At 28.4% G+C, this 22,999-nt stretch overlaps 4 protein-coding genes across 7 annotated transcripts in view; 2 read left to right on the top strand and 2 right to left on the bottom strand.

Annotated features, from left to right (window-relative positions):
• LOC106690414 (probable phosphorylase b kinase regulatory subunit alpha) overlaps positions 1-4,566 on the bottom strand; it is a 39,434-nt gene extending 34,868 nt beyond the window's left edge. For 2 of the 3 annotated variants that reach the window (XM_014436207.3, XM_014437570.3), the window contains exons 1-2: positions 4,327-4,565; positions 771-929 (exon numbers count right to left, since the gene is read on the bottom strand). In XM_014436207.3, coding sequence (XP_014291693.1) covers positions 771-929; positions 4,327-4,404 — 237 coding nt within the window. In that variant the 5' untranslated portion in view covers positions 4,405-4,565. Of the gene's footprint in view, positions 1-770; positions 930-4,326 lie in introns of all 3 variants that reach the window. The other variant, XM_014436900.3, reaches the window with a different exon arrangement.
• A 442-nt stretch (positions 4,567-5,008) lies between these two features.
• Positions 5,009-6,533, bottom strand: LOC106688949 (nuclear receptor-binding factor 2). The gene is made up of 4 exons (XM_014434049.2): positions 6,394-6,533; positions 6,010-6,194; positions 5,801-5,926; positions 5,009-5,559 (listed from the first exon to the last, which is right to left on the bottom strand). The coding sequence occupies exons 1-4, from the start codon at positions 6,418-6,420 to the stop codon at positions 5,268-5,270; spliced, it is 630 nt and encodes a 209-aa protein (XP_014289535.1). The 5' UTR covers positions 6,421-6,533; the 3' UTR covers positions 5,009-5,267.
• Positions 6,534-6,561: 28 nt separating this feature from the next.
• On the top strand, positions 6,562-10,330 carry LOC106689670 (uncharacterized). The gene is made up of 4 exons (XM_014435141.2): positions 6,562-6,689; positions 6,820-6,901; positions 9,533-9,710; positions 9,961-10,330. The coding sequence occupies exons 1-4, from the start codon at positions 6,669-6,671 to the stop codon at positions 10,175-10,177; spliced, it is 498 nt and encodes a 165-aa protein (XP_014290627.1). The 5' UTR covers positions 6,562-6,668; the 3' UTR covers positions 10,178-10,330.
• Positions 10,331-13,043: 2,713 nt separating this feature from the next.
• LOC106692618 (transmembrane protein 127) lies at positions 13,044-21,449 on the top strand. 2 transcript variants are annotated; one of them, XR_010844827.1, is made up of 6 exons: positions 13,044-13,199; positions 13,381-13,698; positions 13,793-13,960; positions 15,314-15,448; positions 17,631-17,899; positions 21,315-21,449. XR_010844827.1 is itself a non-coding variant. In XM_014438709.3 (5 exons), exons 1-5 carry the CDS (start codon positions 13,184-13,186, stop codon positions 17,792-17,794), a joined length of 801 nt encoding a protein of 266 aa, XP_014294195.1. In that variant the 5' UTR covers positions 13,044-13,183; the 3' UTR covers positions 17,795-21,449. The 2 variants fall into 2 exon arrangements, 1 of the variants encoding a protein (XP_014294195.1); XM_014438709.3 differs by having other exon boundaries at positions 17,631-21,449.
• The last annotated feature ends 1,550 nt before the right edge of the window (positions 21,450-22,999 follow it).

The following is a 22,999-nucleotide window of genomic DNA, read 5'->3' as shown; positions in this document are numbered from 1 at the left end:
ATGCAATTGGGAAGATTGTTTATTTCCCATGTGTAATTTATAAAAGGAAGTCTGGGTGTGGTAAAAACAAAAAATAATTCAAAAAGTAATTACACTAATTATTGTGAACCAGTGTTTTGCCCCACTTTACAGATCTTCATCAAGGCTAAAAAGATAATAAATACTATAATAATATAACAAAGTAATGGAATATATAACAAGAAATAAAAGTAAACTAAAAATGATTTCAAATATGTGAAAATTATATAAAAATGAACAAAATAAATGAAAGAAAATAAAAGTTTATTTATTTTCTATATTCCATACAGTTACGATAAGTTTTTATTTCCTTTAATTTACTTTGTTCATTTTTAAGTAGTTTTCATTATGTTTTAAATCATTTTGAACCATACTTTAGTTTAATTTTATTTGATATTATCTATTCCCCTACTTTGTTACATTAAATTTAGTTGTTTGTATCTGTTTTAGCTCTGACGATGCCCTGCAAAGTGTGGCGAAACATGAGCTCATAATAGATAGTTTAATTACTATTTGAGTTTGTTTTATTTTTTTACTGTAACCAGATCATCTTGCAATTAAAGCCTACAAATGGAATTAAATACTGAATCAATTATTATAACCAATTAATCTAAATTTCAAACCACAACATTTGAAAAATACTTTATAAAATTATCTTTATAAAACTATTTTGAGAATAATATATATATTTTTTACAACATAAAAAAACATCATAATTTTATCACTGATGTTGTAAACAAAAGCTAAAATACCTGTTCAAGTTCATATGTTTTGGCCCTATCTTCATCCATGTCTGCCATCTTTTTATAGGACATTGAAAGACCCCAAACACAAAGAATTGTGTAAACATTATCACGGATCCAAGCATGATCATAATTAAGGCTAGCAGGAAACAACCCTGTTACAGGATTCTGTAAGGGAATAATAAACATTTTAAATTTTTAATGAAATAAATGATTACCTACATATCTAAAAAAAATTATAAGATAAATTTTTCATCAACAAATACAAAACATTATTATCACACTTATAGTCCTATGGTGGGAATGGGCAGCTTATTGGTAAGGCACTCTCCTACAAACTCCAAGGACTGGGGTCGAACCCGGCTGTAGCATATAATCATTTTTTGTTTCACTGTAGCTGTAAGTCAACCCTATAGGTCCAGGAGCTCTCTTGGGTTCACTCAGCCTCATAAAGTAGATAATCTTAATTGGGTAAAAATCTGGCAGTTGAGAGTGATTCTGACCAAATCGCCTCCTTGCACAACCATTGTTCTAGTATACCCTTACAGTATAACCTTACAAAGCACTGAACCCCTAACCCTTCATGGGTTGTAGCGGTACAGATTTAATTTATAGTTCTATGCAAAGTATTTAAATGAAAAGTTAAAGAAAAAGACTAGCTGGCTTTAGAAGTGGTAAGATCGGCATCGATCTTATAAATATCTTGCACATTATAATAGAACAAAGTAAGGAATGGCCGAGCACCTCATATATGGTCTTCATAGCCTTATAAAAAGCTTTCGACTCAGTCAATAGGGAAATAGTGAGGCAATTAAAGAATAAGGAATCCCAGAAAAAAATTAAATCTACTAAAAATATTATATCAATATTTCAAGTACCAGGTTCATCATGAAGGCAAACTTTCTGGAGTAATTAAAATCACAAATGAGGTGTTTATATTGACCGCAGAATTGATAGGAGAAAATGGTTGGGGTGCAGACAGAAATGATACGCAAATAAGTTTTACTTATCATTAATCAGGCCAAATTTTTGTTTTTCAGCCCTGATGAAGACCTGAAATCCAGAGAAAAATGTTGGCACAAATAAATAAGTTCTACTTATTTGTGTTGACTATCTTCTCAAAACCACAAATGGAATACACCAAAGATGTGGTTTGGTGGTCCCATTCTATTTCTTGTAATAGGGATTTAACAATGCGCATAACCATGGGAAACTTCTATTTCTAGAGGGGAATACAATAATACAGTAGAGCATTACTGACCAATTAGAAAACTTGGAGTTTGCTGATGACATTTGTCTCTTGGCACAAGGCTTTGGAGACATTCAATACAAATTTAAACGATTAAAATAAGAATCAACAAAAAATGGATCTGTTCTTGAACACAGTAAAACTAAGGAAATAAGGATAAACTGCAGAATCAAAGATAGGTTGCAGATGGAACAAGATGAGCCCATCGAAAAAATTCATTCCTGTATCTATGGAGCACAGTAAGTGAAGACCGAGGAACAGATGAGGATATAAAAAACAGATTTCGCAAAGCAAATCAGAATACCAAACTGTATCTGTTTAAAACAAATGTCCTTCCAGAGCTTTTATGCATCTGAAACTTGGGGGATTACTAAAAGAACTATTAGAAAAACTTCAAGTATTTGTCAATAGATGTTTGAAAAGAATACTTAGCATCCACTGGCCTGAAGTTATTTCCAGTAAAGAATTAATAAAGAAGACTAACCTCAAGCCGATAGAAGAACTAATCAAGAAAAGGAAATGGAACTGGATTGGCCACACCCTAAGAAAGCGTGACCTAGCTATAGAGAAACATTCACTTGACTGGAATCTACAGAGTGCTCGGAAGCAAGGGCAGCCAAGGAACACAGGGAAAAGATCAGTGATGAGGGAGGTAGTAAACCAGTCGGCAGTGGAGAAAAGTTGAATAATTACAAAACTTAATCAAGGAATATTTTATGAAATTTAGTTTATTTTTAAGGTAAACTTGAGATTTTATTTTGGACTACAGACATTGTCTCTATTTGAATCAAACTAATTCCAATTTCTACCAATAAATTATTCTAATTCCTATATTCACAAAAGTACAATAGACATCAGAAGACCTGCTTCCTGTCCACACAGTCATAAAAAAAATACAAGAATTGCCAATAGTTGATAGGTTAAGTTTCACCTCTTGAACAGTAGGAATTCAAATGGACCAATTGAAAAACTAAGAATAAGAAAGCTGGGCAAAAATTAGTTATGAATAAATTTATAGCTAAATTGCCATGCACATAATGTTTATTTTAAGATCTTATGATTTTAAGACTATGGATATTTTTTTTCTTATAATTATTATGATTATATTTATAAGTCATTTTGCCTAGTTCTACTTGGCAGTAGTTTGTAAATGAATAATTTTCTTTCAAAATACTAAACTTAATTTGTATTTGAGATATTTAGTATTTTGAGTCCCAAGTTTTTCCCAATACAGGTTCATGCCCCTCCTCCATGTTGGAGTAGTGCTTTGGTACTGTAACCAAGGTTTCTTTTAGGACAAAACAAAAAAAGGTAAACAGCTCCTTATGTTATTTGTTATCCAGAATACTTCAATGGATTCAGAATTGGAAACAAAAATTGAACATACCAGACCTACAGAAATACATATGCCATAACAATAAAAAGACTCCAGTCTTAAAGTAAATATAAAGAACTTCATTTAAGCTTAACTTTTTAATTATTTAACTACAATATATGAAAATTTACCTTTTTATTATATCAAAAACTACTGTTTATAATTTGAATAAAACCATTTCAGTTAAAATTTTGTCAACGTAAAGCTAACATGAGATAACTCAAAATTTATGAAAATCTTTTGTTTGAATTATGGTTGAACAAATTAGGAAGCAAAAGATTGCTAATTTAAATATAAGTCAACTGATTATTTTGTATTTTTAATTAGGGAAAACACCTATTCAGTGAGGTTTTTTTTTCATAACAAAGAGAATAAAAAACAATGTTAAAATCCAATAAAACCAAAAATGGAAAAATTTACTGTTACCCACTTTGGCTTTGCAACAAAGTATAAATTCAAAAAAGATAAGAGAAAACAATATATAAAGTAAATACTCAAATATATTCTACTGAGCTCTGGCTTGTGGCTTAATTCATGAAAAGCATGACAAAAATAGTCAGGTTTCCAAAATTAAACTATTTGGATCTTCTTTTTAATATTATAGCATTAGGAAGAAAAAGTATTGCTTTTATTGACTATAAACTATTGCTCTTATTGACACATTATTTGCGAATTTCAAACAGGTTGTATAGCTGAAACAAAGCAAAATAAATAATTTGGTCCTATAAAGAGAACTTTTCCCTAATTACTAATCATAAATATTGTTACTTTGAAAATACATCCAGCATTGTTCTATCGTATTTTCAAACAGTTCCATTTATCATTGGTGCAGACATGTTATGCAGTTAAAACTTTTTATAATAATATTAATTCAAGTATTATTTATTATAAAAGCTCAACTTCAGTATAAATTCAAATAAATATTAATGATTGATACATACTTGATGAGCCATGATTGTTTTCATAACAATCCTATGGTAATAATCCAATCTCACACCAGAATTAGTTCTACCCCTCATATTTATGTTTAATTAAAAGAAAAAAAAGATCTTCAGAAAAATCCCTGAGTATAAGTTTTCATTAATCAATGCTAAATGAAATCACATAACAGATACCTAAGTACCAGCACAACAAAGCATCTTCACAATTTCTACAAGCTTAAGGTAGGTTAAAATAAGGTTACAATTTTATCAGATTTGATATCTTATCACTTTATTTTGATATGTAACATAAAAAACAAAAATACAAAAGAAAACTTCTGTATTCTTGTGACACTTAATACACATAGTGATAAAATGAAGGTTTTATTAATCATTTTAATTTTCAAGACTAACAAAAATATAAATATATATATGCAATTTTTATTTTCTTTTACTCACATACATGTATCACAAAACATATACATAATTGTGTTATGTAACTATACTTATGGCAAAAGTACATCAGTAAACACATACACAATCATGAGCAATAAAAATGTCATTTTCATGCAATAAATTACAATTGATAATAATGAATTTATTTTTTCATTAAAACAAAAACAACTTAAAAATAAAATATATACAACAGGACAGTCGGGTACAAAATGATAGGAAATTTTGCTAAAACATAATAATACAATAGTAGAACAAAATACAATATATTACTTCAAATGATATAATAGACTAAAAATGTTTCTAAAGAATTATCATCTTCTACAGATAATAAAGTAAGGAAAAACATTTTATCAATTAATCAGTAAATACTGATTTGAAAATATTTTACTTAATCTTACATAGAGAGTTGAACTTTATAATAAAAACTAACTAAACTAATTATAAAACTAGACCACAATAAATATACAGACTTTTAGATCCAAAAATATCACAAAAACTCCTTTTTACTATAAACAGGAGAAATCAAAAGTGGGAAGCTCAAGAGGAGCTAAATCGGGGAGGGAACCTCCTTCGTATAATTTTAGCCTTGATTTGAGGCTTTCTGTTTCCATGCGGCTGGATTCAAGTTCATTAAGAAGTTTGGTTATGATGGATCTTAGTTCGGAATTTACAACTTTTAATTCTTCTATAACAGTTTTGTCAAACTTGGCTTCTCTAGAAATATCTTCTAGATTGATTTCCCTCTCGTCTTGTTTTTCTCCAAGCTGAGTGATTAGGGAATCCGCTTCTTCCATTTTTCTGAAATTTTAATAGATATTAGTATTTACTATTATCTAAGCTATATTAAAAAAAAAATTGTAATGACTCTTAACAAATTGACTATTTTTTTTAAGCTCACTAGTAAAATGTCTTAACACAACAATTTTAATTTTAAGAGAACATGTTATAGGCCTATATGAAAATAGATGTTCTCAAAGTCACCTTTTTATATATATATATAATAATTTTCTATAAACAAAAAATTAAAAATCAGTTTTACCTTAGAACTGCCCATTCCAGTTCTTTATTTTTTTGCTCACCTTCAGGAACTTTTCTTTTTTCCATTTTCTTTCTTTTCCTTAGCTCTGCTAGTTTCTTTCTAAGAGCAAACTGAATTTGTTGTGCCCTAAAAAAAAAAAAAATAAAAATAAATAGTAATAATACTATTGATTCATATATTTTAAAAAGTAATTAATAATTATAAAATACCTAATTATTTCGGTTTGTGCCAAGTGGTAATTTTTTTGCAATTGCAGAGACTCAAGTGTTTTGGCAAAAGTTGTCAAAGTCATAGCCTCTTGCAACAATGCACTTGCATTTAAATGGCACTCAATTGCCTCTTCAAAAGCTTTTTTCTTGGAGAATTTCTCTGCATTTCGTGCATTTAAATGTGCCTAAAATAATAATAAAGTTTATTATGACAACTGAAAAATAACTAAATATAGGAAAATAAATACAATTAAAAAATTAATTCTCAGATTGACAGAACTAATGGCCGTAAGGAATCTAAAATGAAATAAGACACGTAAACAAACATGGAAAAGAAAGATAATACAAATTGAATTAACATAAAACACTTTTCCCAGTACTAACCAAATACAATGGTGACTTATTATCCATAACATTATAATAAAAGAACTATAGAAAAACATCAACAACAAAATAACTAAGAAAATGATACTTTGACTCTTATGTCTCAACTATTTGAACGAAAACAAATACAACCAAGATCAACTGCCAAGGTTATGGTCAAACAGCCATTTGTAAAAGGTTATAAATATTAAAGAGGTATCTCCATGGTTATATTTAGTCTCAAATAAACAATACCTTAGAATACTTATTAAAGTTGTGATATTCTTTTAAAAACTATGAATTTGGGGCATCCTGTTGTGAGTTGGTTATTCTATTGAAAATTTCATTATTAAAGTAGTAGAATTTATCCACATTCACTTTATTTTCCCTAAGAAATGTTCGATGATTACATATATTTTATAATTCCTAATTATTTTTTATTTTTAGCTCCAGGACATGATAAGGCTGGGTTGTAAAAAACAAAATAAAATATTTTTAGCTTTCCAAAGTTACATAGAACTGTGTGAAGGTATTGTTATCATCTTATATTGTTTGGTTATTTTTTTTCATAAATAAGTTATTATTTTTCCTTTAATTTTAAATTATATATTATCTTTCAAACAAATTCTAAGATTCCTAGTAATGCTGTTATTTCTGCTGCAATAATTAGTTCACAGCTGTCAACTTCCTCTCGCAATAAAGGAATTAACAAATCCCCCAACAGACTTTTTCAGTGGACGCTGAGCCAATACTAACTTGTAGCATAAATTAATTTGGAATTTCATTATAGGTTCATTCCCTTTAACTGGTTGAATTGGTCACAAAATGTTTTTATATTTATACCAAGTAGTTACATACTAGTAGTTAGTAGTTTTATATTTATACTAGTAGTTACATACTAGCTCTCTACCATTATAGGTTCATTCCAGCGAACTTATGACTTGTTTGTTAATTGGTACCAACAAAAATTATTGTCATTGCTTTTAATTGGTTTTACATTTCCGTAACTTATTTACTGAACTGAGCTCTAACACTAGCCACACGTAAACATTATTGCAATTAGTACAAAGTAGGTAGTTTAATATAGTTGTTTTATTTTATAACTCTGTCATTATATGTTCATTCCAATGACCACTTATGACTGTCATCAAATTGGCAGGCGCATGTAGGGTTGATTTGATGGGGCACATGATGGGTTTAGGAATGAAAAACCAAACTGCGCATTCTCCTGCTAGTTTTTTTGACATGTTGGAACACACCTTATGTAAATAATGAAAATTTAAAACTTTTCTTATTTTTTTTTCTATCTACTTGCTTTTTTTATCTATAAGACACTATAATTAATTTAAAATATCTCAAAACCTATTGACAATTATCAAAAGAGTATTTTGGTGAATGAATAGCAACAATTTTCTATAATGATCAAGAGCTGTTTTGAAATTTCAATGTATATTATACGATACTATACCAGAATACCAGACTGATTGTATATTATTAAACTGGGATCACAATAGTTAACATAGTGTAATAATTTTTTTTTTCTTTTTCAGTCTATTTACGTTGATTGTTCTTTATACTTCTCAATTTCATCAGAAAACATTTTTTATTTACAACTTAATTTTCTTTCCAGATATTATTGTTAACCTTTGAATCCTCATTTGCAATAATAAAGTAAATTTTCTGAGGACGTGTGAATTGAAATCAATATATCTTTTATAGTATTATATTGGCTTCTTAATGCAAGATATATATTATAATAATATGTTATAGATTTTTTAAGAATTTATCTTATTTTCATTAATTGGGTGGGTAATCTACATTTTTCCTTTTTATGGTTTATTTAAAGAATTTGCATCGTTACATCAGAAATTTTAGGGGCTTTTGTTTCATTTTCAGGATCACACTACAATTTTAATATGTTCAATTCTATTCATTTCTTTCTACCCATGAATATATTAAAATATTAACAAATTAAAAAATATATGGCCACCCACACACTAATAAATACAATTTGTCAAAATAATGTTTCTTGCTAGTATTACATTTATATTTATTTGTTGTTGCTATAAAACTCACCTTTGTTAGTAGCTATTTTTCAAAAATCCATATTGCTTACTTGATCAATTGTTAATACCTTATTTTATCTCCATGTACTATGGGAGTGTCCTTGTTTTATCAATTTATAATGTTACTCTGACCTTTAGTGGATTAAACTTAATCTTTCTCTTGTTTATTTTTTATTTTTTGCCTCAAATATTTAATTTTTATTGCTATTGTTTATTGCTATTATACTATTATAATTATCTATTTTGTCTTGTTAAATTTATATTTATATTACCAATGTTCTGTAATTATAATTTTAAATTTAATTATATGAACATAATGATGAATAAGAAATATAAAAAGAGATACATATGTATATATTGATAACTTTAATCTTCACTGTTATTCAGTCAATAAAACAACAATATTGAGGCGACGCTTCACAACTTTATTGTTCACAAAGTCATGCTCTAAAATTAAATTATTTTTTTAACAAAGAATTTCTTTAACTAATTATTCAAAAACTACAGGGTTTAAGATTAATTTTAATAATCATTAATCTTAAATTATTGACATCTTACAAAAAAATTTTTTTTTGTGTATATTCTGAATTAGATATATTCCAAAGAGGTACCACAATAGACTTAATTGATTATATACTTTATATACTGAGTTCATTCTACAGATTTCCGTAAACCTTATTATAGTTTTTATAAATTAACTCTGGTTTACATAACAATCTATAGAATACCTCAAACACAAAATAAAAAACATTTTAAATAAATCCTTACAAAGAGTGTTTTTTATTTATGCTTTTTTCCACTTATGAATGAATAATCATATAATTCTAACAAATTAAGTCATAACTTAGCATTACTGTGGATTGCCCCACAACACCCCCTGTTGTGGGGCTTAGCAATTAGTTTGGACAACCGAGATTACCCTGTATAAAGAAATAAAAAGTAAATATATAAAATTGTTTTTTAATGTTGATTTTTATTCCATTTCTTTACTGTAAACATCAGAAAAGTGTGTAATAATTATTGATGTGTTATAGTATAAAATGTTATCTTAAACTTGTCATATAATAAATTTGTCTTTATTTTATGTTTTGTAGTTCATAAAGCAGAGGCGGTGAGTTATCACTTATGTGCCGAACTTGATTTGATATATTTAACGGCTTCCTTATGCGGAGATCTGGAAGTTTATGTGCCCCTCTCAGTCAGCAGTTCTATCACACCTAGTTGGATAAGGAAATTCCGAAGTATTTTACCCAAAGAATTTCAAGATAAAGGGTAAGTTTTTGTGAATAGTATTCTTAAAGTTTAAAACTATAATTATTTTATTAATATGTGTAGAACGCCAACTTTCTGAGTTGAGTGAACCTGGTTCCAATCCCTGGTTTGATTATTTAATTAATTGCCATGTACCAGTTTTACCTTATATTATTAAAAACTTGTTACAGTTTCATTATTAATATTTTTCAGATAAAAATAATTGGAAAGTATAAACAAATTATTAATAATAATTTTTTTTTTTCCTTAGAATTTATATAATACTGTGTGACAATGACACAACTAACGTTATGTATAAAATAAGCGATGGGTTAGAAAGGCCTCTTTCTCCAGAAAGTACAAAACACAAGAAGGAGCAAAAAGAAAGAAAAAATTTCATTGAAATAGAACTTTCTAATTTATTACCAACATTGATAAAAGAAGCCAAGAGGCAAAAACTTTCTTGTGAAGAATCTGAAATCAAATAATGGAATATCCCTGATTTTACATCATTTTTTTTTTTTTTTAATTTTATAATTTTGTACCTCTTTACGTTATGTGATATTATAATTTAATTTTAAATAAATAAACTTCTTGTCGTAATAAATATACATGTTAAAAATAAATGAGCCTGTTATTTTCTCCTGTTCTAATCTATACCTCTCTTTGTTAAACCTTCCCTTTTCTCCTTTTTCCTAGGTTGTCAAATTCTTCCCCTGTGCTATCTCTCATCAGCTTAACCTCCTATATCATTCTAAATAGTAATTATATTGGATTATAATTATAATTTTGAATTATATATTGTAGTTCTCATCATTCTAAATAGTAATTATATTGAAAGAAAGTTGACTATATGAAGTAGATTGGAGGAAGATAGTTCGGGTGGTGGTTAATAAGGTATCAAAATAGGAAAAGAAAACTATTTAAGGTTAATCAACGTTTCACACCTCTTTGCAGGGCTGATAAGAATGAAGTTCTACACAAAGAATTTTCTGAATAAGAGCGGAACTTCATTCTTATCAGCCCTACAAAGTGAGGTAAAACATTGGTTAACAATAAATAGTTTTCTTTTACTATTTTGATACCTTTATTGACCGCCACTCGGACTATCTTCCTCCAATAAATAGTAATTAGTAATCATTTGGGGTATTCATGATTTTTATTTTAGCGTGTTAAATGGAAAATGTTGTGTTAACTGGAGAAATATTCCCTTCTTTTTAGCTTGTTAAAATTGTATGACATTCAATATGAGGCAGTATTCATGATGTGTTAAACTAAAAAAGTTGTGACATGCTAAATGCAGTGGGATGCTGTAACCCTACTCATCTTCTAGTCAACAATTATGCTAAAGGCTGCAACCTTAAGTCAATAGATATTTTGTATATCAATGCAATCATATGTAAAACTGTTTATTTAATCTTAAATGTAAAAAGAATAGAACTTATAGTAAAGGTTTCAATAATTTTGTGTATTTATAATTAAACTTCATTAAGCCATTTTCCAGAAATGACTTTAATGAATGCTTTATTTTCACACATATATTTTTTTTTTCGCCTCATAAAATCAAAATAGGGCAAAAGTTTATTCTGTCAAAGATAATGTTTTATAATAAAAAAAAATTGTATTTATTAAAACATAGTAGTAACTTGCTTCATGGCTCTAAGAATAAGGTACAAATTATTATATGGATATTTATTATTATATTATATAGGCATTTTATTTATTATATGGACGCTTTTCATGGTTAATTTATGTAAACAAGTGTTTTCTATGGAAATGCTGTTTTATTACTTGTTTCGTGGTATTTTACGTGCTTGACATCTAAATGAATGATCACAAGATTTCTAAAAACTACCTTTTTCGAAACTGCGTATGAGTACAATACTTCTGAATAAATTCTAAACGATTGGCGATCAAAATAAAAGGAAATTTACTGTTTATATTTCTGAAAACACTAAATATCCTTTTTCCCTATGATTAAAACAGAATATGAATGTTGGTGTTCAGAAGGTGATCGAAAGAAATGGTGCATCCGCGTTGGACATCGGCAAATTAAATATATAACTTATGCATTACTGAACAATTTATAATTTAAGGGGGTACTGGTATCCCGCCAAGGACCTCGCTATGTCTAATCCACTATTGTTAATGATTTTGTGCTTCATGAGTGATGGCAGCTCTCGAAATGTTTTCTACAAAATGCACGTTGATTTGAGTTTTCCGCAGAATTTACTATCGGTAAAAATATCTGTTTACATAAATAAATGTAAAAATTTCAATCATTCCCGTTAATAGAATCTGCTCTCTGTATATAGATTGTGGGCAATTTCGGAAACTGTCTGGAGGGGGGTAAGGCCCCTGACCATGACGGGATACAAACAACACTGTTAACAGCTACCCAGGAGAGATTTAACACATTTGACAAATCTCTACAGTTCCTTCCTCTAGTTGAGATACTTCCCTAAGGCAAGGAAGCAAGCTATTCTCTTCCCGGGAAGACTGGATCCCAACCTGCCGACTACGGACCAGCTTGCTTCCGCACCTGGGTAAGGTTTTTCTTACAATTATTCTTAATATCTCAAAACCTACAGCTCAAACAATGAGCTAATCACACCGGAGCAAACTGGTTTCTAGGTCGGCCTTTGCCTGGATCATCATCCGGTGAAACCACTAACCCAAGTAAGCCAGAAGACAAAGAAGAATAAGGCAACAGCATCTATCTCAGTAGACTAAACGGATTCATTGTCTCATAATTTACTACATTTGTACACATAGTATGCTGTGAAGCATTCTTCTTATAAAGAGCGAAAACTGACTACATGCATACGACATGGACAGATTTCATCTCACGGAGCACATCAAATTCGTTGATAACATCCAAAACTTCACTAACCCATTATTCCGCACATAACACCAATAGGATGCCCACAAAGGTGGCTGACACGTATAAACAGTCTCAGGCTCGCCAGCTTACTATTGAAAATAAAATAACTAGTGAGCCCCGTCGTCAGACAGTGGACACAAGACTGTCTTCCCTATTTATATCCACCATATTTCCTCCCCTCAGTCCCCTCTTAAAATACTTAATTGTAGTAAAAGAGAATGGTTTCATCAATTCTCAGTAACCCCCCCCCCATATCAAAGAGGAGGAGACCTAATATCAAATCCTACATATCCATGGGGCATAGAAATAAAAAAAAAATCAGCTAGTTTATTCTAAACGCAAAGTCATACTTTATTAAAATAAAATTATATCCATTTGTCAAACTAAAATTTACAACATGAGGATACAAAAAAAAAAAAATTATCATTTTCAAACGTTTCAGTTGGCACTAACGATTGATAGTAATGAATCAGCTGATTGTCATAGTGTTTAAAGGTGTTGTTGTGGTCTGATAACAAACATTGAGAAATTAGCTTCAGTAATAAATACAATAATGGCTTTTTGTGATTTAATTATTATTATAATAGACTAGCTTATAAAATATCTGATCATGCAAGATCTGGAAGGTGAGGACAAGATATTCATACGAAAAATTACCCTCCTCTCCTTTGAAGGAAAACTATTTTAACTTAAACAATAATTTATTTCAAATTCTAATAGTTAATCCTTTTCACCTTCTGTTTAATCAATATCTGATTTATTTCGTTCATCTTGTATCAGATTGACCTATTGTATTTTTATTTGTAGATTTATTAACTGAACGAATTTATAATATAGAAGAGCCTCCTAGACGAAGATGGGCTTATCCAAGAGATAATGAGAGAAACTATGTGGCCGCATGTTTCCATTTAATTTCAGCGTTTCTAACAATACTTTCACTTATACATCTTAATTGGTTTAGAATATTTGGTAATTTGTGTAACCCCCATTTAGCAGTTTACCAGTTCCTAAGGCTTGGTTATTTCGGTTATTTTGAAAGTAATGCACATGAAAACACCGTTAAGCTTTCAGATGGGAGGTTTGTCACCTCTTCAGTGACAATAGGGTTTCACACTGGAACAGAAGGTTAGATCCTTATTCCTTTTCTAATTTTTTGAATATTTTCTTTTATTATTTGATTTTTTAGCATTTTTTATGGCATTGTTATTGTTTTTTCTAGTGCTACAATGTGTTACACCAGAAGTTTTGAATTTAATGCGAGTTCTAGTGATGTTATCATTTGTATGTATCTTTTGTTCAATGGTCGGATTTTGTTTGGATATGATTGGACCAACAAAGAAATCGTTGAGGTTTGTTAGGAGAAATGGATTGCCTAGCACTTGGGCGGGTAATTAATAATAATTTTTATTTTAATTCAAAATCATTTTACTTTTAATAAGTATTGAATTTCATATTTAATAAATTAATTTAATTAATCATATTTCGTTTTTATAAATAATATGTTAATTTTTTTTTTTGAGAGTAGGTAACTTAAATAAAAATACAAATATCTTATGATCCTTATCTCTTCCAAGATAGTAATCAGAAAGGTACCTACGCCTATTACTGTAAGCCATTTCCCTATCCTGAATATAATCATCTCTTAGTCTGAAATAACTTGGGAAACAAACTCTATGTATCTTAGAATGATCTCTGAGAGTGTGACGATTGTTTTCATTTATACTAGAACAATTATTGTTCTTATTTGTTTTTGTTTATTTTTCTCCTTATACAACTTTGTTCATTTTTCCCCAACGGTTCGGCCTTCAGGCCATTATCGAGGAGACACTTAAAATATTCATATTATTTACTAACATTTCGCTCTGCACATAATACTATATTTCAACTAACATACCTTACAATTAATAAATCCAAATTATTACAATTTTGTTCTTCCAATTGCAGGCTAACTGCTTAAGTCACGTCGGACAAAAATAAATAAAGTTTAGAGATAATGATCACAGTATATTTGTGTTTTTGTTTATATTTCTTTATATATATATATTGTTTTATTTAATTAATTTCAGTGAGATGTGATAAATGGCAATTGACTATGAAAAAATAATTAATATGTAATTATTTAATTTGGGATCAGCCAATATGGATTATAATAATGAGATAATATACCCAGGTGACTATATATCATTAAGTGGCTGATGAATATTTTTGGACAACCAACCCGTCCAAAATGGACAAACAGATTTTTTTGGTTGAAGATTGAACCTATACTAACTTGTAATATTGTGTATTACTGGGTTTCGAACTTCTTTTCATTGAAGCTTTATTTGTGGACTGGAACCATTTCTTTTTATTATATTTGCTATTTTGGTTAATATAATATTAAAAAAAAGACTTATTCATTTTTAAAATTAATATTATTCTCCTTGATTGATCTCCAAGTTAAGTATTCACCTTGCATAATTTTTATGGATTTGATAGAACTGTTTGATTTTTCATACTATGTTTTAGTTGTATTTGATAGAACTAAGTGAGATCACCAAGTACTAATTCATAAGCTTGGTTTGTAGATCTTTCTTATTTAAATGTAATTATTAGATACTACCGCAAAATTCACTGTTTGTGTGTTGACAAATTAATTTTCAATTAAAGCTGATGAATCTATGAGCTTAATAGTGAAAGGTAATTAACCATTAACATGGTCCTGGAATCAGGGATTAACTTTATGGATTTTTTTTTGTAGTTTTGATTATAATTGCCATGGTCGGTGTATGCTATCTTGTTACCAATGCCTTGGAGTATGCTATACAAGAGCTGTACCAGAATCGAAGGTTCCATATAGCCTATGGTTATGGGGTGTATACTATTACTGCGGCAGGTAATCTCATAATTATATATAAATTATGGTTAAAGAATTTAGTATAGTATAGAACTATATCAGAATTTAATGTTGTCAGATTAACAGAGACATTATGCTTAAAGACTCATTATTACATGTAATTCATTTCTTCATTTGTTAGAGAAATCTTATTTTTATTAGTTGATATGTTTATTAATTTTATTTAAAGATTAGCAGACCCAGAAACATTTCGCTATTGCTAGATTTCAGGATGAATATACATTAGAAGCAATCATGATGTGTTAAATGTAAAATGTTTTATCATGTTAAATGTTAAATATGTCCTTTTCTACTAGCGGATTTTTTAGCATTTTGTTTTAGGTTATGTTATAGGTATAACCTTCCTTCCAAAACTTCATGTTATTGTTTACTTTTAAGGTTTGATTAAAGTAATTTATTACAACATGCCTAAAGTAAGAGAAAAGTAGAAGGGTGAAAGTTTGGCTACTGAGTGCCTTATTGATCTTCTAACTTGTGTGGAAGATAATCAAGATGAGCTAATTGATAACTGTCATTACACTATTATTATTGTCATCCATGGCTTTATTAGTTTTAAAACATCCAAAACAATAGTAACACAAACTATGAGCAAATAACCTAACACAACAACAAACAAAACGGTGATGAACTCAGCTGGTCTGTTGAGTGACTTCATTCTCCATTTAACAGACCTAGTTACAGATAGGACTATTCACAAAGTTTAGTTTAACATGTTAAATGCAGAAATATGCCCTTTTATCATGTTAAAACAATATAACATATCACATGGTTGAGAGTCTGTTAAATAGATAATGATGTCACACTACAGACCAGTTGAGCTCGCCACCATTTTATTTGTTGTCGTGTTAGGTTACTACCTAGAAATTTGTATTTTGATTGTTGTTTTAAATAGAACTTATAGACTCTCAACCATGTTATATATCATTTTAAAATGATAAAAGAAGGAAATTTCTCCATTTAATATAAGTTTTTCCATTTAACATGTTAAAGTAAAGCTCTTGAATTGAATGAACATAATTGAAAGTTTGGTATCCATTGTTGTATTTATTTAAAATCAAACATTTACGTGTACATTATTTCTTTATAATATATAAAATACATTAGGGGTATTCATGATCTTTATTTTAACATGTTAAAGCGTGTTAAATGGAGAAATATTTCCTTCTTTTAACATGTTAAAACAATATAACGTATAGCATGGCTGAGAGTCTGTTACTAGGTCTGTTAAATGGAGAATGATGTCGCAACAGACCATCTGAGCTCATTTTGTTTGTTCTCGTGTTAGATTACTTGATTGTAGTTTGTGTTTTGATTGTGTTAGTATTGTTATGGATGTTTTTAAATCTAATAAAGCAATGAATGACAATAATAATAATGTAATAACAGTTGTAAATTAGCTCATCTTGATTCTCTTCCTCACAAGTTAGAAGATCAACAAGACACTCAGTAGCCAAACTTTCACACAACTTCCACTTTTCACTCAACTTAGGCATGTTGTAATAAATTATTTTAAAACTTAGAAATAAACAATAACAAGAAGTTTTGGAAGGAAAGGTTACAAGTTGCTCAGAAAATCCGATCTTTTATGCATTTCACATTTAACATGACTTTAAATAGGGCTGCTCACAATCCTATACTTATAACAATTAACATGGTAAAACATTTTACTTTTAACACTACATAATGAATACCCCTAATGTAATAATACATCCAACCATACCATGTTATTGGAAGAAGATAGTTGACCATATGAAGTAGATTGTAGGAAGAGAGTCCAGGTGGTAGTAAAAAAAAAAAGGTATCAAAATAGTAAAAGAAAACTATTTATTCGTAACCAATTTTTTGCCCCACATAAAAGCAAGATACAAATATTGTACAAACAAGAAGTGACAACAAAATAGAATACATATATTAAGAAAGTCAGAAATTAAATTAAGAGCCCAGTTAGCACCCAGTTTGGGAACTACTGTTATAGAGAAATCAATTTTTACTAAATTAGAAAAACAAAACTTCAATATCTAAAGATCTTTCAATTAAAGTAAATTTAATCTCCTTTAAAGTTTGGCTTATCATATTTTCACTATATTTTTGTATATGGACCATCATTTTTGGTATAAATCAGCGATTGTAAAATTTATAACAATTTTGTTTCTGTTTTTAGGGGCAGTATCCCTTTTAGCAACTGCTTGTAATCTTTTACAAGACCCAGCGGTTCAGGTAATCGAAACTTCTCCTCGGGAGAGATTGGTAGAAGAATATGATGGCCTTGAAACATTTTCGGTTGGAATGAGAAACCTACCGCCACCTCCTCCATACACTCCATGACCTGACGGATAACAGGAGGAGGAAGATGAACCGAGTGAGACCAGCCAACTTCTCACATGATTCATCTCGTCTCCTGGTCAAGTTGTAAATATTGAAAGACTCATGGCAAGTTAAAAATAGTATTCATTATATTTTCGCCGTACTTCAGAAATAGAATGTCTGACATTCTTCAATTACATTTACTCTATTTTTTTTAACAATATATTAAAAACTAAGACAACTAGGTTTCTTTTATTTTCTTGAATATGAGTGGATGAGGAGCCAAGCGGTGATTATTCTAACTAATCTAATCGCTTTACTATCGACAAAATTCTCTTTAATTAGCTAATTATGATTGATAATTTCACAATTTCGATAATACTAAAGCTTAAATTTATTTACTTCAAAATAATTTCATTTTCTAAGGGTTATAAATTCTTATATATGATAATTTCTGGTAAAATCAAACCATGCATTGTTAATCAATTACATGACTTTTCGGACATAATTTTTTGTCTATTATAAAGTCTAATTCTTAGAATTATAAATTAAAACATTGTCAACAATCTTGATTTTTTTAATATGTATATATATTTAAATCATGAGGAGAAGATGGTTGGGGGTGCGGTCAATGAAACACAAATAAGTATGACTAACTTATTTTTTTTTTTTAGTCATACTTATTTGTGTTTCATTGACCGCACCCCCAACCATCTTCTCCTCATTTATCATCCACGGTCAACTATCTCTCATAATTATATATTTTAATCATTTTTCAACATAAGAACCTTTTTTTAAAAGCGTATACATCACAATAATTGAAAAACGCTTAAAATATTATATAATGTAACTGCTATCTATCTTATTAAAAAGATGATAAAATGATATTACATAAAAAGTTTACCTAGCTCAAAATTTGTATCGCAGTTTTCCATTATATTGTTTTGAGAAAGCTGAAGAACATAAAAAATATTTATAATTTAATTACCTCCTGTTAGAGCTCTTGTCAATCAAATGATACATTCTTATAATATTCTGTAATAAGGTTATTTATTTAAAATCTTAGACATTTGATGTAATCCAGGTATAAAATTATTACTTTTTAATATGCGACATTCCTCAGCAGTATTTATATGCATCCCATTTCTAACTGCACTGTGCCGTTGGAGTTTGTACCTTGATATCCTTGCAGTAAATATTGTTGTATTATATCAATTGCCACTAATTATTGTTTGTTTATTTTACTAATTATGTTGACACGATGGCAAATATAATTGGATGGTTGGAGTTTTGAATGTTTTGATTTTCCGATAAATTATTATATATAATAATTTTATTCATTGCAGTTACAGGTAAATAGCATAAAACCTCTTATTTGTTACTATTTCATTTCTTATCCACTCATATGTTATTTAAGTTGACATATTTTAATGGCGTTACGTGGGTTTATTTGATGTGATTAGTAAATGTAACAATAATAATAATATTGGTTGGTTGATTTAAATTTATATAATTTTGTCTTTATGATTAATGGTAAATGATTTTTATTGAGGTCAAAAAATTATGTGCTAAACCTTAGATGATCTAAATTTTTTTATCATATAACCCTTCTTCATCATTATTATTCTGACATTTAAACAACAAATATTCAATTTTTTGTTAATTTTTAATTTAATGTTGAATATCTAAATTCTTTAATAATACTTGATCCATTTAAACTTAAAAGTACTACGTTGTAACTATATAAACCTTTTTGAGTCATTTTAGCTTTAATTGTGGTTATACGTTGTATCTTAATTTTTTTTATTAAAAAAATTATTATGGCAGTGTTAGTTGTAAATTCTGCATTATGAAGTGCGATTATATTTTTTAAAAAATAACCTTTAAGCAAAATGTATTTTACTAATGTTATATTTTATTAATCGAGTGCTAGAAATGATTTAATGCTGTAAAATATATGTTCTTATAGTGAGATTATGCTTATAAGACCAAGTAATAGTTTATAATTTTAATTTTCTTTTTTTTTTAAATAATATAAATAGTTGCTTAATGTTATTTAACCGACTGATGTTTTGTTTATTGGCCTAGTTAAATGTAGATTTACGTAGAACAGATACAGTTATTTAATTAATATATTGTTACAAGTTTTTTTTCTTTTTAACACGTATCATGAGAGTCTGGTATAATCCATAAAGATTGTATTTCCTTTATAAGGGGCATTCATGACTTTAGTTTAACATGTTAAAGTGTGTTAAATAGAGTAATATTACCTTCTTTTAGCATGTTTAAACAATATCACGTTTAATATGGTTGAGAGTCTGTTGATAGGTCTGTTATATAGAGAATGACATCAGCTGAGCTCATAACCGTTTTGTTAGAAATCGTGATAGGTTACTTGCTTGTAATTTGTGTTAGTATTGCATGGGATGTTTTTAAACAAGACACTTAGTAAGCAAACTTTCATATAACTACCACTTTTCACTCATTTTAGGCATGTTGTAATAAATTACTTTAATGAAAAATTGGTGGTTTTTATGGGCATTGATGACTTAAGTTTTACAACAAATGACTTTAGTCTTAATAAACAACAACTTAGAAGTAAACAATAACAAGAAGTTTTGGAAGGAAAGGTTACTAAACAAGCTGCTCAGAAAATCAGCTAGGAGCTCTCATGTATTTAACATTTAACACAACTTTAAATAGGGCTGTTAAAAATCCTATATTTAAAACGTTTAACACAGTAAATCATTGTACATTTAACATAACATCATCAATACTCCTACTCAACCATGTTAAATGTTATATCATTTTAACATGCTAAAAGAAGAAGTAAATATTTCTCTATTTAATACAATTTTTTTCATTTAACAGACTTTATTTAACATGTTAAGCTAAAGATCCTGAATACCGTATATATATGAATATTTAGGTGTCGGGTTGCCTAAAATTGCCATGGATACAATATTTATTTATCAATGGTTCGTTCATGAATAAGGGTCGTTTCCATGGCAACTTTAGCAATTAGTTTCATCCATAGCTAATTTTTGCCCATCTCTATTGGTCGGTGTATTGTTTAAAGCATTTATTTAACTGCATATATTTCCAGTGTAATGTGAAAGATGCTTCGTATATGATATTCAAATATCTCATTTTCGACACAGCCTCTCTGATTACACCTTATATCTATTTTTTATCGTAATAACTCCCCTTTAATGCCTTTTGAGAATAGTCCTGCCTTAATTTTGATGGATCCCTGGGATATCACTCCTTTGCTTTGATAGTGACAACTAAAAAAAAAGTTGGTCTTGGGACTGGCCGAAGGAGGTGAAACTTCTAAAAATAAAATGTTCTATTATAATTTAATTAATTATGATATTTATTTTACAAAAATAAAATGACATTTTTATTTTATTATTTAATTATAATTATTAAACTATGTTTTATTTAATTGTACTGTTTATTCGTAAAATTAGCTTTCAAAATATTTTAATTTAAAATGTTCAAAAATTAGTTATTTCATTTTGGGCACTATAATTTTCAGTTTTCACATTTCTATCTCAGTGTAGTATGAAGATACAATTTTGAATTATAACTCATTACAAAAAGGATGAAATGGTCCACATTTCCTTCACTTACAGTATGCAGCTACAATTTTTAGTTTTCAAGATATTTTAATCTAAGTTCACTTAAAAAAAAATCTTAATTTAGTTTGTTGTGGATCTAATCCAAATGTATTAGCATAGACTTACTTAATTAAATTTATTACTTTATTAAATTCCTCTTACAGAAAGTCCCAATTGTACCCTCTTTGCTACAAAGTAACACTTCAAGGTGCAATATGTGGTATACTTACAAAAAAAAAATTTTTTTTACTTGTACCACTGTCATAGCAAAGTAGCGATATGGGCAACAGTTTGACTTGTTTAGTTTTATAGTCTACTCTTTAATTGTTTTATTTATAGCGTCCACATAATATTTTTTTCTTAATTTTAGATGATTAATTATTATTGCGGTATCTTTCCATGTCATATATTATGTGATATTTACTGGAATGTTTATTGTAACTAGTCTCAACTCGCTTTTAGCATTATATAATCTTTGTTTTATTATTACTCGTCTTAGATATTTTGTATATTATATCTAATACTATATCGTTGTATCTATAAAATTGTGAATAATAACTCATTACTCTAATGTTTTTATCAGACTGAAAGTTTAGGCAATATAATGCTTTGTTAAGATATGTATAAATGAATTATATTCCAAAATGAAGTATTTTTTAAAAAATGTATATGCTATCTTAATAGTTTTCATGCCTATTTTAGGCCTATTAAAATGTATTCTTAAAACTTTATTGTGCTTATGACTGTTTATAGCACTCTGGTTTTTGTATACTTTAAAAATTTATAAATTAATCATAATTCATAATTTAAGAGTTATGTTGAAATTAATATGCTCGGAAGCTTTAGTTATTATCAAATGTGATGTTACTAAAATCACACTTAGATTTCCTGGTTCTGCATTATCTCTGCCAAATTGTATAGAATTGTAGACAGTTTTATCGTAATTAAAATAAATTTACTATTTAAATTATTATCAAATTGATCTTATTATGTGTACTTTACACATTATTCTGATTTGTGACATTTTTTGTCAATCAAAATTTATGCGAAACATTATTTAGGAAGATTTTTGTGATATTTACTTTTAGTTATTAATCCTGTTTATTTGTGTATATTTGTTCTTTTGCCATGACTCTTTCTCGTTGCTCTCTAACACTTATTTTGAAAGTGGCCTAAGATCATTTATTTCCTATTCATTGATCTCTTTGTGTAAGAGGGTGATATACTAATATTTATAAACAGTGAATATATTCATAGACAATTGATAATTATATATCAGTTGTCGTTGGAGCTAAGGTTATTATCAAAGTTATTCATGTTATATGTATCAATTTATTAAACTGAATTAAACACATGATACATGTGATGTGAATTACTATGATTATGAGCTTAATTTTAAGAACCATATGTTTTAACAACAACTGATACATAAATATCAGAGGGTAATCCCTAAAAAAAGGACACAATTTTTTATTAATTTTTTTAATATTTACTTCATTTTGAAGGTTGAAAATTGTGACAGTTTTGGGACAGGTCGACAAACGTGAAATTTCTGGAATTGAAATAATGTATTAATGTATTACAATTTTATTAATAATGATAT

Source organism: Halyomorpha halys, unplaced genomic scaffold (assembly GCF_000696795.3).
Source record: "Halyomorpha halys isolate HHAL.00 unplaced genomic scaffold, Hhal_1.1 Scaffold1.1, whole genome shotgun sequence".
Classification (NCBI taxonomy): Eukaryota; Metazoa; Arthropoda; class Insecta; order Hemiptera; family Pentatomidae; genus Halyomorpha; species Halyomorpha halys.
Note: the sequence above shows the minus strand (reverse complement) of the source record. Positions and strands in the feature narration are given on the sequence as shown.